Source organism: Pristiophorus japonicus, chromosome 16 (assembly GCF_044704955.1).
Source record: "Pristiophorus japonicus isolate sPriJap1 chromosome 16, sPriJap1.hap1, whole genome shotgun sequence".
NCBI classification, from domain to species: domain Eukaryota; kingdom Metazoa; phylum Chordata; class Chondrichthyes; family Pristiophoridae; genus Pristiophorus; species Pristiophorus japonicus.
Window position 1 is genome coordinate 65944062 of NC_091992.1, and position 26727 is coordinate 65970788.

Below are 26727 nucleotides of genomic sequence, written 5' to 3' on the forward strand. Positions count from 1 at the left end.
TTTTTAATAATCAAAAGGATGTTCTGGGAACCGCTGGATTCCTAAGGCCTCCAAGACCATCCTCCCCAAATTAAACACTTTTAATATTAATGTGGCAATGTATTACAAAATACAAATATAAATCATTAGATTTATTATGTTTTGCCAGACAAAGCTGAGTAAAAGCAGACTTCAACTGTTCCAGTTTTCTATCATCACTCCAGCTACATCTCAGGCAGAAAACAGATTTCTTAAAGCTCAAGCCTTTTAAAGTAGAGCTTTCTGAGCCCCTGGAATTTTCAAAACTTCTCCAATATATTGATACAAATAAAAACTAACTCAACAACATTTCTTTTGGTGCGAGACGAGAATTTAAACTATTAATGATAAATAAACAGCACAACTCACACCCCAGCGATCAGGCGATAACACTAGGCAGTTAGTTCTTGCTGGAACCCACACACAGCACATTTACGTCACTCTCAAGGCCATGCACTTTATTTTCAACAGAACATGATACATCATCACTCGCTTCTCATTTTAATAAGTAAAGTGCCATCAACAACTTGCATTTATACAACACCTTTAATGTAGATAAACATCGCGAGGTATAAATCAGACAAAACAAAATTGATGCCAAGCCAAAAGAGGAGGTATAATGCTACATTTGCTTACATAATAGTGACTGCAAATCAAAAGTAATTCATTGGCAGTGAACTGCTTCAGACATTTTGAGGACTTGCAAGACGTATATAAATACAAGTTCTATCTTTTTAAAAATGATGTGAACCCCTAGATTATAGTGGTCTTGACATTACTGCTTGCTTTCTCATACACTGCTGATCTTTATTGCTTATGATATAAGGTTACTGCTTTCGGTAGTGCTCTATTCCATTAACTGCCTGTTTGTGTGAAGGCAGTGGTGCCGAGTGGGAATGACAACGGCTGCCACTCTCCACGTCCATGATCTCAACAAACAACGATGAATTCAGTCATCATAGCAATAAGATTTAAATTGAAAAACAACATGTTGACTGATGCTTATTTAGTTGACCAAAGTGAGAAGGGAGTCGTTGACTAACAATATTGTCAACTCAATTAATATTAAGAGCTAAAGCTAAATTCCTTATGAAGCCATAAACTGAACTTATTTTTATCATGAAAACCGCTCTTCCACTACCAATCAGGAAATGTTATGACTCCGTATGCTACATGGGCACCCAATCATTTCACAATTTAAAAGCTTACAAAAACAATTCAAAATCTTCAAAGGCTTTTTACTGAAATAAATTAAAAAGACACACAGTGGCATTCTCTTCCACTTACAATAAGAAGCAATGTTACACAGTGTTTTTAAAAAAAAATAAAGTTAGCTGTGGCTCAGTGGGAGCACAAAAAGCTAGGCTGACACTCCAGTGCAGTGCTGAGGGAGCGCTGCACTGTCGGAGGTGCCGTCTTTCGGATGAGACGTTAAACCACAGGTTGACGTAAAAGATCCCATGGTACTATTTCGAAGAAGCAGGGGAGTTATTCCTGATGTCCTTGCCAATATTTATCCCTCAATCACCATCACAAAAGCAAATTATCTGGTCATTATCACATACCGTTGGGAGGATGCTGTGCGCAAATTAGCTGCTGCGTTTCCTGCATTACAACAGTGACTACACTTCAAAAGTACTTCATTGGCTGCAAAGCGTTTTGAGACATCCGGTGATCAAGAAAGGTGCTATATAAATGCAAGTTTTTTTTCCCTCTTCCCATTCATCCATCCCATCCATCAATACCATCTCCTTCCCATTCACCCTCTAACTGTCCTTCATGCCATCCCAATCCATATATAAAATCTCTTTCCCCATACCATATAATATCCCACCTTTAATCAGTTACTTTCTTATTTTTCAGTTTTGTTTCTGCTGGTACAGTTAAATGCTGATGATGCTGATAATCTTCTAAACTAAGACATATTGTGCCTGAATCAGGACTTCTGTAACAGTTTGCAGAGAATTTGCAGATCCTCATGCTGCAGCCTAGTTAAGCATTCAGGCTGCAATTCAATCCAAGTAAAACAGTACGCAACTTGACAAAATCATATTTTACAAGAAAATGATTAGATTTCTATAATACCCTGCTGACTCCAGGTGCAAGCTGGCAGTGAGTTAACTATATTTAGTGTGCTGAGCATTAAAATCTCGATAACTGGGGAATATTTTGTGCTAGGATCAGGAATTTTATATAATGGAATTAAATGGGGAGTAGTTTGATATACCAGAGTTCTGTATATTTATTAAGTCCATGTTTTGTTTTATTTTTTCTTTCCTCATAACCACAACCAAAACATATTCTTATATTTTGCTTAGTTTGTGATTTTAAAAAGAAGTTCACACAATGCAAAGGGCTGGTGGAATGGTCCGTACAGATCTTTGAGATATATGGATGCTACAGTTCTCCCTTTCTTCCCCTTGCATTACAAAAGTCACATTCCCAATGCTGGGCACTTCAGAAGCCTTCAATCTGGAGCGAGCTTTCTTCTTTTGGGGTTTGTTTTACTCACTTCAGATCATATTTAATACAATGTGATTGCTCCAAATCAGCCATTGCTATTGCCCATCACTGGATGCAAATTGAACAAATAGACACCAGCATTTCACAGTCTTGACCACAATAGAAGTTTTGTTTCCGCCATCCTAACGTTTACCCATTATTCCTCCAACGTTCCCCACTAGTCTTCCCTGGAACCAGCCCCAGAATCTCTGGCTGTGATGCAGTCAGTGAGGAAGCACTATTTGGGCACATAGGATTCTATTTCAGCTTACAAATACAGTAACATTTACTTAGCACAGTGGCAATATGCCCTGGAGGCTCAGCTGGAAGGATGCAAAGCCACGATCACAATCTCAGCAGTGCTACCGTGGGGAACATGAAAATAGAGGCTGCTGAGTTCTCCTCAGCGGCTAATTTCATGGAAACGTCATTCAACAACACCTTGCATTTATATAGCACCTATAATGTAGTAAAACATCGCAAAGATGAATTACAGGAACGTTCAGACAAAATTTTATGCCAAATCACGAGGAGATATTAGGGTGGTGACCAAAAGTTTGGTCACAAAGGTAGGTTTTAAACGTGAATGTGCTGTTGCCTCCCAAATCCGTACCCATCTTTCCCAGAACGCCATGTTTGAATCCCTTCAATCTGGTTTCCGATCTTGCCACTGTACCGAAACGGTTCTCATCAAAGTCACAAATGACATCCTTTGTGACTGTGACAAAGGCAAACTATCCCTCCTCGTCTTTCTTGACCTTTCTGCAGCCTTTGACACAGATGACCACTCCATCCTCCTCCCAACGCCTCTCCACCATCGTCCAGCTGGGTGGGACTGCACTCGCCTGGTTCCATTCTTATCGCTCTAATTGTAGCCAGAGAATCACCTGCAATGGCTTCTCTTCTGCATCATTACCTCTGGTGTCCCCCAAGGATCTATCCTTGGTCCCCTCCTATTTTTCTCATCTGCCCCTTGGCGACATCATCAGAAAAACACAGCTTTTGTTTCCACATGTACGTTGACGACACCCACCATGGTATCTAAATTGTCAGATTGCTTGTCCGACATCTAGTATTGGATGAACAGAAATTTTCTCCAATTAAATATTGGGAAGACCGAAGCTATTATCTTTGGTCCCCGCCACAAATTGCATTCCCTAACCACTGACTCCATTCCTCTCCCTAGCATCAATCTGAGGGTGAACAAGACTGTTCGCAACCTAGGTGTCATATTTGACCCTGAAATGAGCTTCCAGGCACATATCCACCTATTTCCACCTCCATAACATTGCCCGTCTCCGCCCCTGCTTCAGCTCATCTGCTGCTGAAACTCTCATCCGTGCCTTTGCTACCTCTAGACCTGACTGCTCCAATGTCCTTTGTAAACATTCTACCCTACGTAAATTTGAGGTCATGCAAAACTCAGCAGCCTGTGGTCTAACTCGCACCAAGTCCCGTTCACCTGTGCTCGCTACATTGACTCCCAGTTAAGCAACACCTCGATTTCAAAATTCTCATCCTTGTTTACAAATCCCTCCATGGCCTTGCCCCTCCCTATCTCTGTAATTTCCTTCAGTCTCACAATCCCTACCCCACCCCACCCCCCTGTGCTCCTCAAATTCTGCCTCTTGAGATCCCTGATTATAACTGCTCAACCATCGGTGGCCATGCCTTCAGCTGCCTAGGCCTTAAGCCCTGGAACTCCCTCCCTAAACCTCTCCGCCTCTCTTTCCTCCTTAAAACCTACCTCTTTGACCAAGCTTGGCCATCTGCCGCAATTTCTTCTTACCTGGCTCGGTGTCAATTTTTTTTGTCTTATAACACTCCTGTGAAGCGTCTTGGGATGTTTTACTACGTTAAAGGTGCTATATAAATACAAGTTGTTGTTTAAGGAGCGTCTTAAGGAGGAGGGAGAGTTGGAGAGTCAGAGAGGTTTAGGGGGGGAATTCCAGAGCTTAGGGCCTAGACAGCTGAAGGCACAGCCACCGATGATGGAGAGATGGAAATTGGGGATACGCAAGAGGAAGAACGCAGAGTTTTCTAATTCACCTGCCTGTTGGTCAGGGATGGTGTATGCCCTAAAGGAGATTCCAATATGGAGGGGAAACTACCTTAAAAAGAGCTCTTCTCAGCTCTCCCCTCTATCGCCCAGGGTATTTCAGTTGGTAAATATGGTGTAGTACTGAACCATACAAATCACAAAGGTCAATCCCTGGTTTGTGCTACAATTAGTATCAGCACCTCTGGGGAAAGAGTGGGGGAAATTAACAGGGCTCCTGTTTTTATGACTATCCAGAGACCGCTGATGGAAAGCGCTGTGTGTGAACACTATCGACATGAGCTGAACTGAGCTGCAATGTTCCTTCTCGTTCCCCAAACACCCATCCCGTCATTCTGTCTGGGTTCACACATTACAAATAGATACTTGAGCGAGGTACCAGCAGCCCATGGAACTGCACCTCACCATGGTCCAGTGATTTCAGGAGAGGAGGGAAGAAAAGGGGAGTCCTCTTCCGAAAACAAAGAGTCACCTACAGCTTGTTGTAATATTAAACAAAAGAACTTGCAGACACTCATGCCCACAGGCAGAAAACTGAATGTTCCATTCTCACTAATGTAACTGATGACAGAAGAAAAGGAACTGATGAATGGAAGGGGGAGCTATACAAAGCACAGCGGGGCAGTCACAGAAATGTAGGCATGGGATTATCCTCAAAGGAGCTGGTACTCTGAACATTTTCACGTGGGATTTGCGACTGCAAATGTGCAGAAGCACTAATAAAGTATTACATTTCTGGTAACAAGAACCTGATGGCATCACCAATGTGTCAAAAAGCACTGCCTTTTCTAAGCCCGATCTGGTAACCAATCCATTCATTCACCCAGTTTCATAGGCCAAACAGCACACAGCTTTCCTTTACCCACCTCTGGTGTGTTCTTCTTAAATTCTCGACTTTCATCAATAAGTCGTTTTCGGGACTGTTCACTCTCATCCTGTCGATTGGCCAATATTGTAGCAGTGCCATCAAGTTCTCTCTGTAGAAGGGAAGAATAAAGAGAATATGAGGCAGGGAAAGAAACTGGCACTGGCTTCGGAGACTTTGTCGGTCTAACAACTAAGTATATCTTATAAAAGTAAGAAAAGCAAGTAAGTAGTCTGCTACACAGACCAGAAGGCTGATTCCTGATTCAGAGAGAGGAATCTAATCTCAGCAGGGTGGCAGTAAAAGCATTGCAATTTGCAACGGTTTTCCTCGGCTTGGGAAGGGGAAGTCAGACAGCATTCCCACTCCTGTTCTCGTGACGACTGCGGAAAGATTGCATGTATGATCAATAAGGGCAGGATCAGCTCACACACACAGCTTGGAGTCGGGTCCGACGTCAGCAATGGTCATCTGGACAGGATACCTTTGGGCTATCTATACCTGTGGTATCGTAGCCCAGCACAAGTGATCGTCTTCAGGAACGATGGGGTAAGTGGGAAAGTAATTAAGAAATGTGTTTAAAGCACAAGGAAAGATATCACATCCCTCAGCTTGTCTCTTCCTAAACCCGATGCATAAAACATTTCACAAATAAGCATCAGAAAATATTTTAAACCATTGGAAAACCAGTATGGTGATCCCCTGTACTAAATTACTTGCTATCGATGGCAGTGTATGCAACTAAACAGGATCTTCATTGAGGGAATCTGCATGATAAATGGAGATCACTCCCTTAGTACAAATATTTGAAGTTCTGTAACTGATCTGCTGTTCTAACAGAAGGCAAGAAAAACAACCCGAAGTACTGAAATAGTGAAGTCCTTTCACTCTATCCAATCTTCGAACTGCATTTTGCGCTCACTCTGTCTTCTGTCCATCAGCCACAGTATGCTTGGAGCTCAGCAGACTGAGCAAACACAACAAGGACCAATACATTTCATGAGAAAGTAATGCACAGAAACATGTTTTATAGGTAAAGAATAAATTGGGGAAAAAGAGAGCCCGAGTCACATCTTCCAACACAGTCTCCCACATCCAAAGATGGTTCCATATTCCCTCCACTGCTTTCTGAGGTCAGTACTACCTGCCAATGTTGCTGGTTATAAATATACAAAATCGGAGGGACTTCTGGTAACATTGTTGGTCACACAGTAATGCAGCCATTAGCAACCATCTGACCTCGTGTACACGTTTGGCACTTTGTAAGTCTGGCTTGCTGGGGTCGTGTAGGTATTCTGGCAGAAACCGTTTTCTGCTGGCTCTGGCAGTGTGTGAAAAAGTGTCTGCTGTCTTCCACAATCGGAAGTGAAGCTTGTGATATTCCACAACGTCTGAGCTGATCATTCTTTGCCTCCAGTCGCCTGCCCACAGCGCAGATCACTGAACAAGAGGAAATATAACAGGGGAGGAGGTAAGGAACAGAAAGCTAGTGGGGAAATACAATTCAAAATCGGGTACGGGAAAGAAAAATCAGGGCGGTAGATCGAGAAAGTAAAGGAAAGAGAACACAAAATGGTTGATGAGAAAGGGAAGGAAGGACACAGGAAGGAAGGGAAAAACCAGATCACATGTACAAAGGCAAAGAAAGAAAATAAAAAGAGCTGTTGGTGACGGTGGGATTCAGGTAGCTGCTTGCTAGCTGTGTTCCTGCCCAGCCAGGACATTACTGCCCATTCATGCACATTATTTATACAGTTATATTTCCACAATTTGACACTTGTTTATTGGCATCACAATATTTGACTTGATTTTCTGGGTTAAAGTACATGGCAACAACAAGTTAGCCAACCTGCTTTAACATCTAGTGCAACGATTGTTTGAGAGTTGCAAGCTCAAATACTTAACAAAAGGTCCCCCATTGGTCGGGAGGCACACCTCCTAGTCTGCTGTTAGAGTAACACCGAGTGAAATGAAGGCCAGGCAAAACTCAGCTTCTGAAACATGGGTGCACTTTGGGATGGAGCATCTTATTTCTGCCACAAGGGAGGTCCAGAGTACCTTTGGGAAGGGCTCTGAACAATGTTCCTACTTCCAGAAGAAAACACTCTTCTGTAGCAATTGGAAAAATGCTAAACATGTTAATAATTTAAAGAACAGGTCTAGGTGAAATATTTGAATTTTCAGGATCCTTGAGAGCAAAGAGTACATAAGAAATAGGAGCAGGAGTCGGCCATTTGGTCCCTCGAGCTTGCTCTGCCATTCAATAAGATCATGGCTGATCTTCTACCTCAACTCCATTTTGCTGCACTATCCCCATATCCCTTGATTCCCTTAATATCCGAAAATCTATTGATCTCTGCCTTGTATATACTCAAAGGCTGAGCCTCCAAAGCCCTCTGGGGTAGAGAATTCCAAAGATTCACCACCCTCTGAGTGAAGAAGTTTCTCCTCATCTCCGTCCTAAATCGCCAACCTCTTATCCTGAGACTGTGACCCCCTGGTTCTAGACTCCCCAGCCAGAGGAAACATCTACCCTGTCAAGCCCATGGTATAGCTCCATGATGTACTCATTTCAAAACTGTTTCATGAGACAGCCCCTCAACTAAGCACCTTGTACTTAATCACCTAAATCTGATTCAATAGATCGTCCGAAAGCTATGGTGATCTGGTTCTCATTTTAGCAAACTGAAGAGGAAATTCTCTGTCATGTCTGACCAGAAGGGTCACTGCCTCTCTTTTTATGGGGACCTATACCCAGAACCTCTTCAGAGTGCTGCCTCTGATAAAAATCAAAACAAGCACCAAGAGAATAAGGCGTTTGGTATTCCTTACATGCACAGTTCCCAACACCCTCCATATCTCCGGAGGTCACCTGGAAATGCTGAGTGGAGAAAAGGTTCACCTACAACTCTTTGTAGCCCTGGGTTCTGGACCGTATGCAGCAATTTGGTCATCTGTCAAGATGAAGATCAAATATACCAAGTCAGAGATTATGGTTTCGGGCCAACTCTTACTTCTTGCAGTTTGTAATTCAATTTCAGATTTACTGAGTTCATTTTCACAACTTGCCTTGCTGGGATTTTAACTCATAACCTCTGGGTTTCCAGTCCAGTACATTAGCACCTGATCAGTCTATTCTCAATTGCCACAGATGTAGTTTACATGGAGCTTCAGAAAGCATTTGATAAAATACTGCATAAATAAATTAGTTGAGAGAATTATGGTCCAAGAAATAGATGAGAAAAGGTAGTATAGAAAGACAAGGCTGAAAGGCAGACAACAAAGGGCTGCATTATATGGATCTTTTCTGATAGGCAGCAGCTAGCGGGATGCCCACACTATTGAGACCAATATGGACTTAGACATAGAGGGGTTAAGAAACTTTGTTGATGAAAACAAATTGAAAGCAGTAACGCATTGCCTGAAAGAAAGCCAGAGACTGCAGGAGGGCACAAAGAGTTGGGGTGCAGCCGTGGCTCAGGGGGCAGCACTCTCGCCTCTGAGTCAGAAGGTTGTGGGTTCAAGCCCCATTCCAGACACTTGTGCACAAAATCTAGGCTGACACTCCAGTGCAGTACTGACAGAGGTGGCGTCTTTTGGATGAGACGTGAAACCAAGCCCCTTAGTGGACATAAAGGATCCTAAGGGACTATTCAAAGAGGAACAAGGTGGCCAACCAGTCCTTCAACATCACTCAAAAAACAGATTATCTGGCCATTATCACACTGCTGTTTGTGGGAGCTTGCTGTGGGCAAGTTGGCTGCCACGTTTCCTATTTTACAACAGTGACGACACTTCAAAAGTACTTCATTAGCTGTAAAGTATTTTGGGATTTTGTGAATGGTGCTATATAAATGCAAGTTCTTTCTTCAGACATAGAAGATAAAAAGCAAATGAAATTTAACAGAAAATGTGAAGTCAAATATTTTGTGAAGAATAAAAATATACTATAAAAAGTAAGTTTTTCAATTCAGTGCAGCAGCAAAGAGATCTAGATGTCAGGTACTCAAATCACAAAGTAGTGGACACAGTCATTTAAGACAACAAATGTGATTTGGGGTTGAAATTGAATGGGATGGTAAGCTACATCTGGTCTGTGGGCTCCTCACTACGGAAGGGACTGAACAGCTCGGCACAAAGTCCAATGCAGTATAATACCAGGAATGAGGAGTTCTGAATTCTGAGCAAGGCTGAGAGCAACTGGGGAGCATTCAAATTGGAAAACATGAAGGGATTACACAGGTTTTTGAAGTGAGAAAAACAGACACGGTAAACACAAATGGATTATTTCCATTGGTAGGTCAATCAAAAACAAACGGTCATAATTTGAAGCAAAACACCAGATAGGTAAAGGGAGGATGTAAATGATCTGGATCAGTTACTCAAGGCACAAGATGTGGTTGATTGTGAGAAACTTGAGCACAAAATCTAGGCTGTTACTTCAGGGCTGTATCGAGGAAGAGCCGCAGTGTCAGAGGTGCCGTCTTTCAGTTGAGACATTAAACCGAGGCTCTGCCTGCCCTCTCAGGTGGACATAAAAGATCCCACGGCACTATTTTGGAGGGAGTTATCCCTGGTGTCCTGTCCAATATTTACCTCTCAACCAACTTCATCAAAACAGATTATTTTCTCATTATCACATTGCTGTGTACAAATTGGCTGTGGCATTTCCTACAACAGTGATTACACTTCAAAACCTACTTCACTGGCTGTAAAATGCTTTGGGAAAGCTTGAGGTTGTGTGGGTCCAGGTACATAGGTCATTAAAATGTCATAAACAAATACAGAAAATAATCAAAAAGGCTAATGGAATGCTGGCCTTTATATCTAGCGGACTAGAATAGAAGGGGGTAGAAGTTATGCTGCAGCTGTACAAAATCCTGGTTAGACCACACCTGGAGCACTGTGAGCAGTTCTGGGCACCACACCTTAGGGAGGATATATTGGCCTTGGAGGGAGTGCAGTGTAGGTTTACCAGAATGATACTCGGACTCCAAGGGTTAAATTACAAGGAGAGATTACACAAACTAGGGTTGTATTACCTATAATTTAATTTAGATGGTTAAGGGATGATTTGATCGAAGTTTTCGAGTTATTGAAGGGAACAGAAAGACTAGATAGAGAGAAACTATTCCCGCTGGTTGGAGAGTCTGGGACTAGCAAGCATAGTCTATAAATTAGAGCCAGACCTTTGAGGAGTGGGATTAGGAAACACTTCTACACACAGAGGGTGGTAAAAGTTTGGAATTCTCTTCCACAAGCAGCAATGATGCTAGATCAATTGTTAATTTTAAATCCGAGATTGATAGATTTTTGTTAACCGAAGGTATTAGGGGATATGGGCGTTAGGTCACAGGTCAGCCGTGATCTCACTGAATGGCGGAACAGGCTTATGGGGCTAAACGGCCTCCTCCTGTATGTTCCTATGTGAGAGGTCCTATGTGAAAGGTACTATGTGAATGCAGATCCCATAAGACACTTCTAGCTGGTCTGTTTCCCAAGATAAGCTGATTTCACAGCTCTATTCTGTGTCATTTTTGTGACTCAGTGAGCTCACTGTGCTTTCAAGAGATTTGGGGTGGTGATTTTGACAGACATTTCAAACTCGGGTTCAGAGAACACATTCCAGGGAATTCCTAGAATTTCTATTTGTAATTGCCTGCATGAAGAGCAGTGAAAGATTGTGCACAGGACCGCGCTTACACCATCTCATCGCAATTCTCCAGCCACCTGACGTGGTGGAAAGAATGTGATGAGTTAGGTATCCTCACATACCATTTTATAGTCATGTCACAGGTTTCAGAATAATAGGATGGGATAGGAACATGGGCGAGTCCATGTCACTGTGTGCTGCGGCTACTGATGGAAATCGACGTAGGATAGTTGATCAGCCCATTTCTTTTTGCTGCACGCCTCTACACTCCAACCAAGTAAAGCGATTATGGAAAATAGCCCAAATGGAGAGAATCAAGTAAGCTTTCCACCTCAACTTAGCAAAATACCTGCAGGTATGGGACTGTTTCCTTCACTAAGTTGGTGCGGATATCTTTGGCTGCCCCTGGAGGGAGTGTGAGTGCCCCTCTCTGCAGGATCCCTAGTCATTACGTTTCTGGATTTGTTGTGTGGGCACGCTCTGTCAGCCCCACTGTCGGAGATTGTTTGGTTCCAGTTGTGTTGTTTCTCCGAGATGAGTGGACTGTATTCTCTCTATTGTACACGACAAGTGTTAGTTCTCGTCTTTTTCTGCCAGGTCCTTCTTTGAATTTCTATTATTTTTCTTAACGTCTGCTGTGTTCCAGAACTCTTAATATTAAGGGCCTACTAGCTGGAGACCCAGATTTTGTGGGTCTTGTAAGCTAGTCTGGGGTCTCGATTTATAACTAAATATGCGGAAGCAGATTCTTTCCCTTTGAGCCATAGGCAGAGCTGGTGGTTCATGTTAAATGAATAAGTCAAATGTAATTTTTATTCGATGGGATTCTGTGGTTTATACTGGTGTTTTGGGGATCACCCGCTGTGATCCCATCCATTTTTCCATCAAAATCACAATCCTTAGCTATACGGCACTTGATAATGTACAAGTGCCTCAGTCCTCCAAAGCTTCTGCTCTAAAACTGTAGGAGATCACCTGACAATCTGAAATCAGTGGCAACGCTAGAAAATGCTGGAAACACTCAGTTGGTCAACCAGCCTCTGTGTACAGAACAGAGGAGCTAACATTTCAGGTGTTGCAGATACGGAGTGTTTCCAGCATTTTCAGTTTTAGTTTCAAATTTCCAGCATCTGCAGTTTTCTCTTTCAGTCGCAAAGATTGTCTGAGTGAACACATTTCATTGTAGATAATTTGCAAGATTACTTTATGTAAAATAAACAATGTTTTCTGTTGATGCACTCCCTCCTTTCCTTAAGGAGTGATGAACACGGAATGGAGGTTGATCGCAAAGGTTATAATTCAAACTATAATCACAATAGCCTCTTTCAGCAAATGGCTGTGGTAATAACCAACTCGTGAGGAGCACAGCACACCGCACACTCTAAACCACGCACCCCGGCCTTCGACAAAGAATTCAGTGGAGGACTTTGATCCCAAACAGTCTAGGATTAGTGCTGTGGCAAAATGATATCTGTGATTTCGTATTCTATTAATTATAGAAACAATTAAATATTCAGAGCTGGCACTTATACTATTTAGCTCCATATCAACATGTGACCACAGCATTAATCAGAGATTGGTCTGTATGCAGTTCAATTTATTCAGATTACAGATAACAGTTAACAAATTGCTGGCGGAACGAAACTATAGCTTATCGTGTGTTCATTTCCTCACTGACGACAACAGCCTGGCTTGCCCTGATTCTGAAACGATGGAGCTGAAATGACATGCTCCAACTGGCGGCCACTCATTCCAGGAAGATAAAGAGAAAAGGCTGAAAACACACAACATATCTATTAGCTTTTTGAAAAAAGATGCTTGGTTAATGTTTTGGGTAGGCGCAGGTTTCTTGGCTGGTCTCTACCAAACATTAACCTGGCTCTGCTCTTTTCAAATGCCAAGGAACGAGTTGTGTATTGTCAGCATCTTCTGAATTAATTCCAAGAAAGTCTTTGAATTTCACAAGCGGTTGCCTCATGGGCAACATATAAAGGAGCCAGCCATGTGCCCAACTCTACGTTCATGACTTCTAGCATTCACACTTAAGGTGAAATGTGAAAGCTGCTTGTTACTGGAGAGCCCTGTGATCCTGATCCGATGCATCAAAAACTCTATGTATATATAAATACAGAAAGCTCAGTACTACCGGTAATTGAACTCAATACGATTTTTTTAAATGACTGTGGTATTTTGGTTTTAATTTTTACCAGCTTTAACTGTTACTTTCAAAGAGCAAAAGAACTTGCATTTATATAGGGCATTTCCTTTCCTCAGGATGTCCCAAAGTGCTTTACAGCTAATATATTACTTTTGAGTGGAGGCCCCGATCTGTGTGAGAACACCAGCGGCAGATCAGGGCCATAAAAGCAGCAGCGAATAGCTTCGGGGAGCATGCGAGCTGGTGCAGGGGGGCGATGGCAGCGAAGAGTAACGTCATCAAGGCCCAGGTCGGTGATTGGAGCGTGGGCGGATACAGCAGGAGCGGCGAGATCGAAGCGAAGGAGCAGCGAGAGACAGTAGAGGGACCTGATCGGAGCCCAGGAGAGGCATGAGTTCTGGGCCTGGGGCCCAGAGGCAGCACGGGCCAGCTCACACTGCGATATGTGTGCGGGTTAGGTCCGCGCAGCAGAGCTGGTCTCCCGTAGTCCTGGTTAATCCTTCCCACTGAACCAAGACCTAGCTCTGTCAAGCCCGCGTGGTGGCTGTTGTGCAATGGCCACCCCACGTTAAAAAAATCCACGCACAGGCATCTTCCACCCTTCAGCATGTAGTTCGGGTTCTTCATTGAAACAGCTGTGAACTCGTCCTTTTTTGGCGTGGAAGCAAGTCAGGGACTGCCGATATGATGATGATTACTTTTGAGGTACAGTCACTGCTGTAATGTAAAGAAAGGTAGCAGCAAATTTGTACACAAGATCACATAAATAGCAATGATATAAATGACCAGATAATCTGTTTTAGGGGTTAGTTGACATTGGCCAGGACACAGGGAGAACTCCCCTGATCTTTTTCGAATTGTGTCATGGGATCTTTTACATCCACCTGAGAGGCCTCTGTCTGTATTGGTCCATGTTATAATAGCTAATATGAGCCGGCATGGCAGTTGGTCACCATTCAGAAATATTCTGCCTTCCTGTTTTTGCCACCAAAGGGGATAACCTCACATTTATCTACATTATACTGCATCTGCCCTGCTTCTTAGCAACTTCCTCACAGCTCACACGGTCACCCAGCTTAGTGTCATCTGAAAACTTGGGAGATATTACATTCAATTCCTTCATCTAAATCATTAATGTATATTGTAAAGAGCTGGGGTCCCAGCATTGAACCTAGTCACTGCCTGTCATTCTGAAAAGGACCCGTTTATTCCTACTCTTTGCTTCCTGTCTGCCAACCAGTTCTCTATCCACATCAATACATTACCCCCAATACCATGTGGTTTAATTTTGCACACTAATCTCTTTTGTGGGACCTTTTCAAAAGCCCTTCGAAAGTCCAAATACACCACATCCACTGGTTCTCCTTTGTCCACTCTGCTAGTTACATCCTCAAAAAATTCTATAAGATTTGTCAAGCATGATTTCCCTTTCATAAATCCATGCTCACTTGGACCGATCCTGTCACTGCTTTCCAAATGCGCTGCTATTACATCTTTAATAATTGATTCCAACATTTTCCCCACTACTGATGTCAGGCTAACCGGTCTATAATTCCCTGTTTTCTCTCTCCCTCTTTTAAAAAGTGGGGTTACATTAGCTACCCTCCAATCCATAGGAACTGATCCAGAGTCTATAGAATGTTGGAAAATGACCACCAATGCATCCACTATTTCTAGGGCCACTTCCTTAAGTACTCTGGGATTGAGATTATCATGCCCTGGGGATTTATCGACCTTCAATTCCATCAATTTCCCTAACACAATTTCCTGACTAATAAGGATTTCCTTCAGTTCCTCCTTCTCGCTTGACCCTAGGTCCCCTAGTATTTCCAGGTGGTTATTTGTGTCTTCCTTAGTGAAGACAGAACCAAAGTATTGCATCAATTGGTCTGCCATTTCTTTGTTCCCCATTATAAATTCACCTGATTCTGACTGCAAGGGACTTACATTTGTCTTCACTAATCTTTTTCTCTTCACATATCTATAAAGCTTTTGCAGTCAGTTTTTATGTTCCCTGCAAGCTTACTCTCATACTCTATTTTCCCCCTCCTAATTAAACCCTTTATCCTCCTCTGCTGAATTCTAAATTTCTCCCAGTCCTCAGATTTGCTGCTTTTTCTGGCCAATTTATATGCCTCTTCCTTGGATTTAACACTATCCCTAATTTCCCTCGTTAGCCACGGGTTGAGCCACCTTCCCCGTTTTATTTTTACGCCAGACAGGGATGTACAATTGTTAAAGATCACATGGATGAACTTCAAGTGCCTGCCATTGCCTATCCACCGTCAACCCTTTATGTATCATTCGCTATTCTATCCTAGCCAATTCATGTCTCATACCATCAAAGTTACCTTTCTTTAAGTTCAGGACCCTTGTCTCTGAATTAACTGTGTCATTCTCCATCTTAATGAAGAATTCTAGCATATTATGGTCACTCTACCCCAAGGGGCCTCGCACAACAAGATTGCTAATTAGTCCTCTCTCATTACACAACACCCAGTCTAGGATGGCCAGCTCTCTAGTTGGTTCCTCGACATATTGGTCTAGAAAGCCATCCCTTATACACTCCAGGAAATCCTCCTCCACCGTATTGCTACCAGTTTGGTTAGCCCAATCTATATGTAGATTAAAGTCACCCATGATAACTGCTGTACCTTTATTGCACACATCCCTAATTTACTGTTTGATGCCATCCCCAACCTCACTACAACTGTTTGGTGGTCTGTACACAACTCTCACTAGCGTTTTCTGCCCTTTGGTGTTTCGCAGTTCAAGCCATACAGATTCCACATCATCCAAGCTAATGTCCTTCCTTACTATTGCGTTAATCTCCTCTTTAATCAGCAACCCTACCACACCTCCTTTTCCTTTCTGTCTATCCTTCCTGAATATTGAATACCCCTGAATGTTGAGTTCCCAGCCTTGGTCACCCTGGAGCCATGTCTCCGTAATCCCAATTACATCATATCCGTTAACAGCTATCTGCGCAGTTAATTCATCCTCCTTATTGCGAATACTCCTCGCATTGAGACACAGAGCCTTCAGGCTTGTTTTTTTTAACGCTCTTTGTCCTTTTAGAATTATGTTGGAATGTGGCCCTTCCCTTCCTTCATGCAGTCTTACAAAATGCAGTCTCCCCTGAGATAAGTTAACTGTATGGACGAGTTCACCATGAAGAACTGCTGCATGCTCAAGGGCTGCCATACAATCAATATCTAACATTGGAGCTACAGATTCATAGAAAATAACTTGCACAAATTGACATAGCATGAGAGAAACGGAGGACAGGTTATGGGCTTATTGAATATGATAGTTATCCAGAGGCGGAAGCTGACATTTGAACTCACAAATGATGCATGTGTTATATGGTTGAGTCTATCCATTAAGAGAAAAAATATTTATTGTTGTTTAAGAGACAAGCAAATAGGAATAGAAGTGACGTGCTCTCCATCACAGACTAACATGATGTTAGGGTTATGGGGAGCGGGCATGGAAGTGGAGCTGAGTCCATGATTAGATCAGCCATGATCTTATTGAATGGCGGAGCAGGCTCAAGGGGTCAAATGGCCGACTCCTGCTCCTGTTTCTTATGTTCTTATGTAACCCAGCAACAAGGACACCAATTATATTGTCTCACATCAACTAACTGCGCGATCAAAGTCAGCACCTTCCTGGTCTGTCTGGATAACTGTTCACATACTAACGTTGCAAAAGACTGAATGTTTTTGAGAATGTGGTAGATGGATAGAAAATGTGGCAGAGGGATGGAAATAGGGAATCATGGGAAAATAGCTAAAGAAATGTCAAGATGCAGAAAACTGCAGAATCGACAGAAAAAAAAGGGGTTACCAAGAGTTGAGGTTGAGGTTAAACACGGGTCATGAGAAAGACGCAAGGCGGCACAAAGATAGCAAGCAATCCTAGATAGGAGGAGAAAAGTAATGGCTTTTACTGATAAGGAGGAAGGGAAACTAATTGGGTTCTTTACTGATAAGGGAAGACAGTGTAGCAAAGCTATAACTAACCTGACCCTGACACCAGCCCTAATTGGGAGACTTTCTTGCCTGCCATTGGACGTACTCGGGGGGGAGGCAGAAAGGGATTGGATAGACCAAGTGCTAATCAAATGTGTTCTGTTTTGAAAATGTATAACTGTTGTTGTTTCGCGCTGAAAAGGGGCTTGTCCAGAGGAAGGTAAACAGGCTCTGATTGAGAGTGTCCCTTTGCCTTGACAAGTCCCGGCCGGAGAATCTTCAATAAAGGTCCTTTACAGAAAAGGCAAGGTGTTCGCGTCACTGTATTCGCTGAAACAGATTGAGGGAAAAAGAATCCGTATTAACATTTTCTCAAACCAACAAACACAGGGCTCAGTATTGGCCCCCTTGCTTTTTGTGGTATACATCAACGGTGTAGACTTGAATGTTGGGGATATGATTCAGAAGTTTGCAGATGATACAAAAATAGGCTGTGTGGTTGATAATGAAGAAGAAAGCTGTAGACTGCAGGAAGATATCAATCAACTGGTCAGGCGGGCAGAACAGTGGCAAATGGAATTCAATCTGGATTTTGGGGAGGGCGAACAAGGCAAGGGATACTCATTAAATGGTAGGACACTGAGAAGTGTAGAGGAACAAAGGGACCTTGGAGTGCATGTCCACAGATTCCTGAAGGTAGCAGGCCAGGTAGAGAAGGTGATTAAGAAAGGATATGGAATACTTGCCTTTATTAGCTGAGGCAAGAGCAGGGAGATTATGCTTGATCTGTACAAAACACTAGCTAGGGCACAGCTGGAGTATTGTGTGCAGTTCTGGTCACCACATTACTGGAAAGATGTGATTGCACTGGGGAAGGTGCAGAGGAGATTTACGAGGATGTTGCCTGGACTGGAGAATTTTAGTTATGAGGAAAGATTGGATCGGCTGGGTTTGTTTACTTTGGAACAGAGGAGGCTGAGGGGAGACCTTATTGAGCTGTATAAAATGATGAGGGGTCTGGATAGAATGGTTAGGAAGGACCTATTTCCCTTAGTAGAGGGGTCAACAACCAGGGGGCATAGATTTAAAGTAATTGGTAGAAGGTTTAATGGGGATTTGAGGGGAAAGAATTTCCACCCACAGGGTGGTGGTGTCTGGAACAGACTGCCTGAAAGGGTGGTAGAGGTAGAAACCCTCACCACATTTAGGGCCCAAGTTTCCACATGATTTTTGCGCCTGATTTTTAGGAGCAACTGTTGGAGAACGGACTATCTTAGAAATCGCAATTCTCTACATTTTTTTTTCTGCAGTTCTAGTCAGTTAGAACAGTTTCACTTTTGAACAGAATTTTTTCTTCAAAAGGGGGCGTGTCCGGCCACTGACGCCTGATTTCAAAGTTTTCACAGTGAAAACGTACTCCAAACTAACTTAGATTGGAGCAAGTGAAGATTTTTGTAGAACTGAAAAAACCTTGTCTACACATTAAAAAATCAGGCGCAAGTTACAAATTAGACGTCCAGAACGAGGTGGGGTGGGAAGGGAAGTCATTAAATTCTATAATAAATCCTTATTTATATTTATACAAATAAATCCAACCTGAATAAAAATTTATAAGCAAAGAAAAGATTAAATAAACCATCTTCCGAGCTGTGTGAAAGTGCTTCAGCCAGGGAGAATGCTGCAGGAAGACTCAAGTTGAGACAGCCGTTCCTGCGGGGGGGGGGGAGGCAGCCGTTCGTTCCCACGGCTGGGGGGGGGGGGGGGGGGGTGTGGAGAGCCATTCCAGACGGCGGGTGGGGGGGAGGAGACAGTGAGAAGGCTGCAGGAAGCCTCACAAGTTCAGCAGCCATTCCCGACGGCGGGTGGGGGGGGGGAGGCCGTCGGGAAACGACTGCCTCAACTTTCTGAGGCTTCCTGCAGCCTTCTCACTGCTGCAAGAAGCCTCAGTGCTGATGACAATGTGCTTTTATTTTAAAATTTTCAAAAATTAAACAGCTACAAAGAACTACAAAAATGGCTGAGTGCCAATGTTTCCTTCACACTGCGCGTGCGCAAACGCTCCAACGCGCACGGTTGCCGGCAGGAAAAAAACTAATTTAAATGGTACCCGCCCCCTCCCACTTACAAAATCGGTGCGAGTGGTAGGCTCCGCCCCCCTGGGCGCCGCGCCAAGCAGACATGGAGCTGCAGGGCGCTCCAGAATCGCGCATTTTTTTTCCGGCGCAGTTTACGGCGCGAAAAACGGGCGCCCAGCTCGGAGGGGCGCCCGTTTTTTATCGTGTGGAAACTTGGGGCCATTAAAAGTACTTGGATGTGAACTTAAAGTGCCGTTACCTAGAGGGCTACGGACCAAGAGCTGGAAAGTGGGATTAGGCTGGATAGCTCTGACACGGACACGATGAGCAAAAATGGCCTCCTTCCGTGCTGTAAATTTCTATGATACAAGCACTAGTTTTATCACTGTGACTGCTGAGACTGTTTAAAGCACTTAGTTTAGGCCTGCAGCAATTGATAGCACCGTGATTGCTCAGAAAACAGTGTTAGTGCAACATATTCTGCAACATGTAGGTGAAACAGAAATAGCTATGGATGTTTTAAGGAGTGGAAAACAGTTGTGTGAAAACTGTTCACAACTTGTGGGTTGTAAATTACAATCCATGGTATAAAACATCTTAGGAACCACAAGAAGATAAAGTAGCTCATGTGTTAAATTATTCACTGCTAAAACCACCACTGGATGTTGTTTTCACAGCAGTCTCTAGTACCACGAAGGCATTCTATGTTGTTATGTAAAGGTGTGCAGAGTAGGTGGGGCTGCAGCAGGCACCATCACAGTTGTGGGGTGCGGTGCAAGTCAAAGGCAGCAAGATATAATCATATCTCACTTGTTTGGCCATCTCACTCACTCAATATTTACTCAATTTGCTGGGTCAGTCTCATTTAAAAGATAAAAGTCAGAATTTCATCTAGCTAATGCCTTATACAATGTAAATATTTTTTCACAATTTCTCTGAATCAGTACATCTTATATTAAAGCAAGAATCTAAGGCTCATGGTCATTTTAACGTGTGCATCAAGATGAGGACCATTAGTGCTGGCGAGTAGAAGTTTTTCCATTTCAGGCATCCAGTGTCAGGTACAGCTCAGCAAGATACAGAGTAATGTATCCCGACGCTTACTGTCCCCAAAAATGAAAAATTACCTGCTTCTGAACTTCTCAGAAACTCAGACTCATTACACACACTGCTACAAGTGCAGGCACCATAACTTTGAAGGCAGCATTTACACATTGGTAGCAAAAATATAGCTTGACGGGACCACCTACAGAAGGTGACGTCACTGCCACCAAATTAATGACAGCAGGCAGCTCCCATGGCAGTTGTTTGAAATTGTGTGGTTTTGCTTTTGTGGGTGAAACATGCAGATAACACGTTAAACAAACAGTGTGCAGCATTCAGGAGGCAAGTACACGAGTCGTCTACTGATAATCCAAAGTTGTTTTTTTCCACTAATAATTCAAATAAACATAGCAAAGTGGGATTATCATTTTTAAGAACAATTCAAATGATCAGATAATTAAAATTAAGTGACTTAAATGAAGAGTAGAATGTAGCTGGTTCCTTGGTTAGCTAACAAGCCATTATCCATAAATGCTGACGTGCACAAAGCCACTGAGATACCTGCTGTGGTTTGGAGCTGAAGTTGTTGACACTGATTTCTAGAAACTGCTCGTCACTTTATTAGAGTGAGGAAAACTAATATAGATTCGAGTACAGGTATACGTGCAGCACTACTTTCCTTGGTATGTTGATTTTGCCCCTTAACAGTAACAGACAAAACTAAGCCAGTCAGAAAATCCTGAGGTATATTGTTGGGACAGCATATTCATCAATATTGCTACTACAATAATAATACTTGCATTTATACAGCATATTGTCACATCAAAATGTCTTAAAGTGCCTCGCACAATGAAATACGTTGAAGTGCAGTGGCTGTAAGAACACAAGTAGTGATGATACTTGGTGTAAGCATCTCATTCTACATAACGAACCGCAATGAACTATTTTAGAAATATGCCTGTAGAAATCCCCAAGTAAAATGCCACTATAACACACACTGAAGTTAACTCTTTCTGGTCTGAATCTTCATAGATTTAATGATTCAGGTACTGTATTTAATTAATCTATTTAAAAAATATTTTTTTGTAAAAGTATAAAGAAATGGAAAACACCCTCAAAGCCTCCCTGATAAAGTGCGACATCCCCACCGACACCTGGGATCCCTGGCCAAAGACCGCCCTCAGTGGAGGAAGTGCATCTGGGAGGGCGCTGAGCACCTCAAGTCTCAACGCCGACAGCATGCAGAAATCAAGCGCAGACAGAGGAAGGAGCGTGCGGCAAACCTGTCCCACCAGCCCTTCCCTCAACGACTATTTGTCCCACCTGTGACAAAGTCTGTGGCTTTTGTATTGGACTGTTCAGCCACCAAAAGAACTCACCAGGCGCGGAAGTAAGTCTTCCTCGATTCCGAGGGACTGCCTATGATGAACTTTTCACGATCCTAACCACAACCAGCATCATCAGTGACATAATCAGCCCACAAGGAGCCCTCCCAGGCTCTGTAACACGGAGTCAAAATGGCAAGGCATCAAGTTACGATGGCAATCATCACACAAAACCCTTTAAGTCACATCTTAATCACGGGAAAGTCACATGGGGCATATTTTGTGCCAGATCTTTGGGTCAATAACAACAAGGTCATCAGGCCATTGTGTTAGCATCACATGCATTTTATATTCAGATAGTTAGCTGCTGCATTTGTTTAAACCTGAAAGACAGAGCTGAAAATCATGTTTAAAGAACAGCTTCAGTCATGCAGACTTGAAAACAATGTTTTTGAATAAAAATGTCTGTTACAAAGAAATGATGCATTTGTTTCAGGAGGGGTGGTGTTGTGGCACATTTGGAATACTGTACAAACACACTTTCCTGTAAACACAGCTTCACACTCGCATCTAATTTCACCTTGGCTTTGTAGCTTCAAAGGAATAAAGTCAATCTCCTGAACCAGTTAATTGCACCACCGAACCCTGTTATTTTAAACTTACTGAAACAAAATATTGGAGGCCTTTGATAATGGCTTTGTTACAATCTGGTTTCCTTTTGTTATTAAAGGCTTTGAAAAATCATCACTGAGATGACTGATGTTCCAACTTGTGCAGGGCCCCTTGGTCTCAGACTGTATGAGGAATTATCACAGGATGGCCACCATCCAAAATGGGAATTTCAAACGCATGAGTTGTGGGTCTATGCATTTTCAGTGGTTCTCTCATTTTATTCAGCGAAAAAAAGTGATAGCAGTTCAACACATCACACGCAGGGCACAGGTCAGCACACCATTCCCCACATATAGAGCTCACATTCTAAAGACTGTTGTCCAAAGAGTCACACAACAGATACAGAGGAAGACGTTTGACAGCATGTGGCCCAGGCTGCACTCCTGTACCTCCACATGATGAACTAAAACACTGTCAGAAGCCTGGAGATCAGCACATTATTGGAGCTTGAGGGAAGAACTGGAAGAGGAGATGAATTCTCACTTTCCAAACTTACGTTTTTGGCTCAGCTGGATGTCTGGCATGCGTGGAAACCTTTCATCAAACCAAACTACTGAGAAATCCGCATGGGTAGAATTTCTGTGTGCAAGGTACAGAATGCACGTATTTACCCAGATCCAGAGAGTTCAGACACAGGTTGACCCCTTCAAGCATGCAGCAGGATTGCTACTGGACTTTAACCAGCTAAAACTGTACATCTCATCAGCTCGAAACTCTCACTACTTGACCAGGATTAGCCTACCTATTGGGATCCTGTTTTGCAGAGTTATCTGAAGCTGAGTGGAAAGGAGGATAGTCACTAGTTGGTCAGACAACTGGCTAGTTGGAGAGCAGGCATCAGTAGCTCCTCGAGTGGTATGGTGAGCAACACAACTTAAAATGTGTTGAGTGCATAGCCACTATCCTCCCGACCCCTACACGGACGATCACCGACAGATGTGCAGCGTCAGAAGCATCTGCTCGCCTCTCCGCAGCATAATTATAGTCAGCACCGAACCCTGGACATACCAGCATGTGTTTTCATATCTGGCCTCCAGGTAACACCTTCTTGTAGCTGTTGTCCAGATCTCAGAGATTTATCAAGTGCTTATATAACGGGCATCTGACTCCCTTGTAGTTAAGGTCCTACATAGAGGGAGCTAGTGATAATACAGCCACCTTGGTTTTGTACATCTACTAAGCTTACTCTTCACCAACTGCTTAATCCAAGTCCTCATACAGTAGGCTTTGGCAAAGGGACATGCCTGCCATGAGGTGACTCCCCCTCCAGCACACAGCATTCTCCTCCACACTGGGGAAACCAAACACAGATACTGTGATCAGTTTGCCAAACAACTCCATTTTGACCACAAGTGCGATCCCAAACTACTTGTGGCTCTCCAGTTAAACTCCCCTCGCATTCCCGCTCTGAACTCTCATCATTGGCTCCGTGAGAGCTTCAGCAACACCATCTCATCTATCTCCTAAACACTCTGCAAACCTCTGGTCTGAACAATGACCTCAGGGACTTCAGACTTTAGCTATATTCTAATTTTCAGCTCTGTTTTTAATTTTAATCTGACTCCCAGGTTTTCCATCTCTCTCAAAAGCAAGATACTGCAGATGTTGGAAATCTGAATTAAAAACAGAACATATTGGAAATACTCAGCAGGTCAGGCAGCATTTGTGGAGAGAGAAACAAGAGTTAACCCCTCAGGTCTGGCGAAAGGTCATCAACCTGAAACATTAGCTGTTTCTCTCTCCACAGACCTGCTGAGTATTTCCAACATTTTGTGTTTCTATTTCCATCTCACTTTCTCAGCTTCCCCCAGCCCTCCCACTTGCATTTCTATACTTACACACTCTTTAGCCTCTTTAATGCCTAAATGCTTCTCTGCCTTACTTGACTCAGACGATCTGCTGCATCATTCCACACATGATTCCGGTCTGCTTTTTAATATCTATGTATCTAACCTCTCCCCCATTTACTGATTGTATTTATATGCCTGTCCATCTCTTGTGATTTACAAGACTAGTTCGTCCCCAAAATGTTAACTTGTCGCTCCACAGATACTGACTGACCTGTGTGTTTCCGGCAGATTCCGTTTTTATATCATGGCTGCCTGTATCATGGAAAACTCAACGAAAATGGACAAATATAATTTATAATTCTTTTTAACTTCTGCTTTTAAAAAGATATCGCACCACTGAGACTCCCCAATTTTGTCAAAATCTGTTTTCTTTCCAGCATTAATGCAACGTAACCCACTAATCTCCTGCAACTCTGGACTCAAGTCCACATTTATACTGCCTTATCCTAGTCTCCATTCTGGACTGTTGGAGAGGAACATGACGTCAGTTGCTGATTCAGAGGAACATGACCGTATTTGCATGCAGACCAGGGAATTGGACACAACATCGCTTGGGTGAATCAGCGCGTTCACTTCTGCATCAGGACACCAACTCACTGGACTGGCTCAGCAGGTTTAGCAGGCTAATGAGGAAGTAGTCATTCCAACAGTAGATTAGGAGACCAATGATAAAGCGAGTCTCCGCTCCCACTGGCTGTTTTGATAGTGCTATTGGCACAATGAAAAGATACAAGCACCTTGTATCTACACAAATCACTGTTCTGTTTTGTGCTGAAATTTCAGATACATATATCCTCTCATGTTTAGGTTATTTTAGCTTTCCCTGCTCTCCTCCGTTTCATGTCATTCCCTCTTTAGCCAGTATCTTATTCTATCATCTAGGAAGGATTACTGATCCTACTTGTATTACTTGCCATATTCTAGTACTTATGTGCTGTCGTCCCAATCTTCGTTGTATCCAGTAAAGGATTTATTGGTTCCTGCAGTATTATCATTGCTCTTCCAACAAAGGACAATGACTCTTTTGCAAGAAAGTCGTCGAACACCATGTATGATAAGTACATCAATACAGAGAGAATTTCTTTGAAAACAGTATTAATGTCACTCTGGTTTATCCTAAAGAAATGTTTACTGGAATCTTAATGGCAATACAGATTTTTGGTTTGTTTTGCATTGCTGCTTTAGTAGGTGAAAATATTCTATTAAACATCTTCCTAGTTTATTAAGCACTTGTGACTAGAATGTCACAATTTAACAATTACTTTACCTGACAATCATTTTACAACGCGTCATCTATGCACATGAGCTCATCCTCACCGTGTCTCTAGCAGTTATCCATATGCACGACTTTAATAGTGTGCAATGGTAGTACCTGAGGGATGAAGTATACCTGCTCGATGGGTTTCTTCAAATTCATACCGACAACCACTCTGCATTACCCTCAAAACTTTTAAACTGTCATCTTAGGAACGCAGATATTTAACCAAGATTTTGATTTGCTTTCTGACTGCTGCATTATAAACTTACATTTAAATCAAATTCCTTCAACTGATGAATACTGATGAGAGAAAACATCCCAAGCTTCTCGGGGGAATCTACTGAATTTATTACCAGTTAAGTGATAAATGATTTTCAAAAGCGATAACTATTTATAGCTAACCATTAGCACAACCAACCAGTCTTACAGCAACCGCTCCACAATAGACAGGTTACCAGCAGGTTGTCCATATTATCCAGTGTGTTCAGCTATTTCAGTAACCATCCTACAGTACAGGGAGATTGCCAAACTGTGGAGGAGTGAAATGTCTCACCCCTTAACAATTGAAGTGTTTTCATTATTACACTAGGGATGATGTAAAGAATACACTACCTTCTTAGGTCTTACATTATAGTGCAGACCAATGCTGTGACTGAATGCTGCAGAAACTTAGACCAGAACCAAACATATTGTAACGAGATCCCCACTTAGCCAACGTAACACATTGTACGAAGACAGTCTATACTAGTTAATCTTCACAAGCATTGCTCATCACAAGTTGAAATTTACACAGTTGCATGGACTTATAGAATGGTAGAATAGTACAGTACAGGAGGCGGCGAATCAGTCCACACGGCTCTTTCCCAGAGCAATCCAGTTAGCCCCTCCACCACCCTTTCCCCATATCCCTGCATTTTTTTCTTTTTCAACTATTTATCCAATTCCCTTTTGAAAGCTATTATTGAATCTGTATCCAACGCCCAATCAGGCAGTACATTCCACATCCTAACCACTAGTTGCATTAAAAAGTTTGTATTCATGTTGCCTCTGGTTCTTTTGCCAATCATCTTAAAACTGTGCCCTCTGGTTATCGACCCTTCAGCCACTGGAAATAGTTTCTCTTTATTTACTCTATCTGAACCCTCGATAAACACCTCAATCAAATCTCCTCTCAGCATTCTCTGCTCTAAGGAGAACAACCCCAGCTACTCCAGTCTATCCACATAACTGTAATCCCTCATCCCTGGACCCATTCTAGTAAATCTCTTCTGTAT

The 26727-nt window shown here is 42.7% G+C and overlaps 1 protein-coding gene across 7 annotated transcripts in view; it reads right to left on the reverse strand.

The window, feature by feature from the left end:
• The window catches only part of LOC139226561 (protein CASP-like), a 578052-nt gene that overhangs the window by 451605 nt on the left and 99720 nt on the right, over positions 1 to 26727 (reverse strand). For all 7 annotated transcript variants that reach the window (XM_070857406.1, XM_070857405.1, XM_070857403.1 and 4 more), the window contains exon 2: positions 5446 to 5556. In XM_070857406.1, the coding sequence (XP_070713507.1) occupies positions 5446 to 5556 (111 nt within the window). The remainder of the gene's footprint in view (positions 1 to 5445; positions 5557 to 26727) is intronic.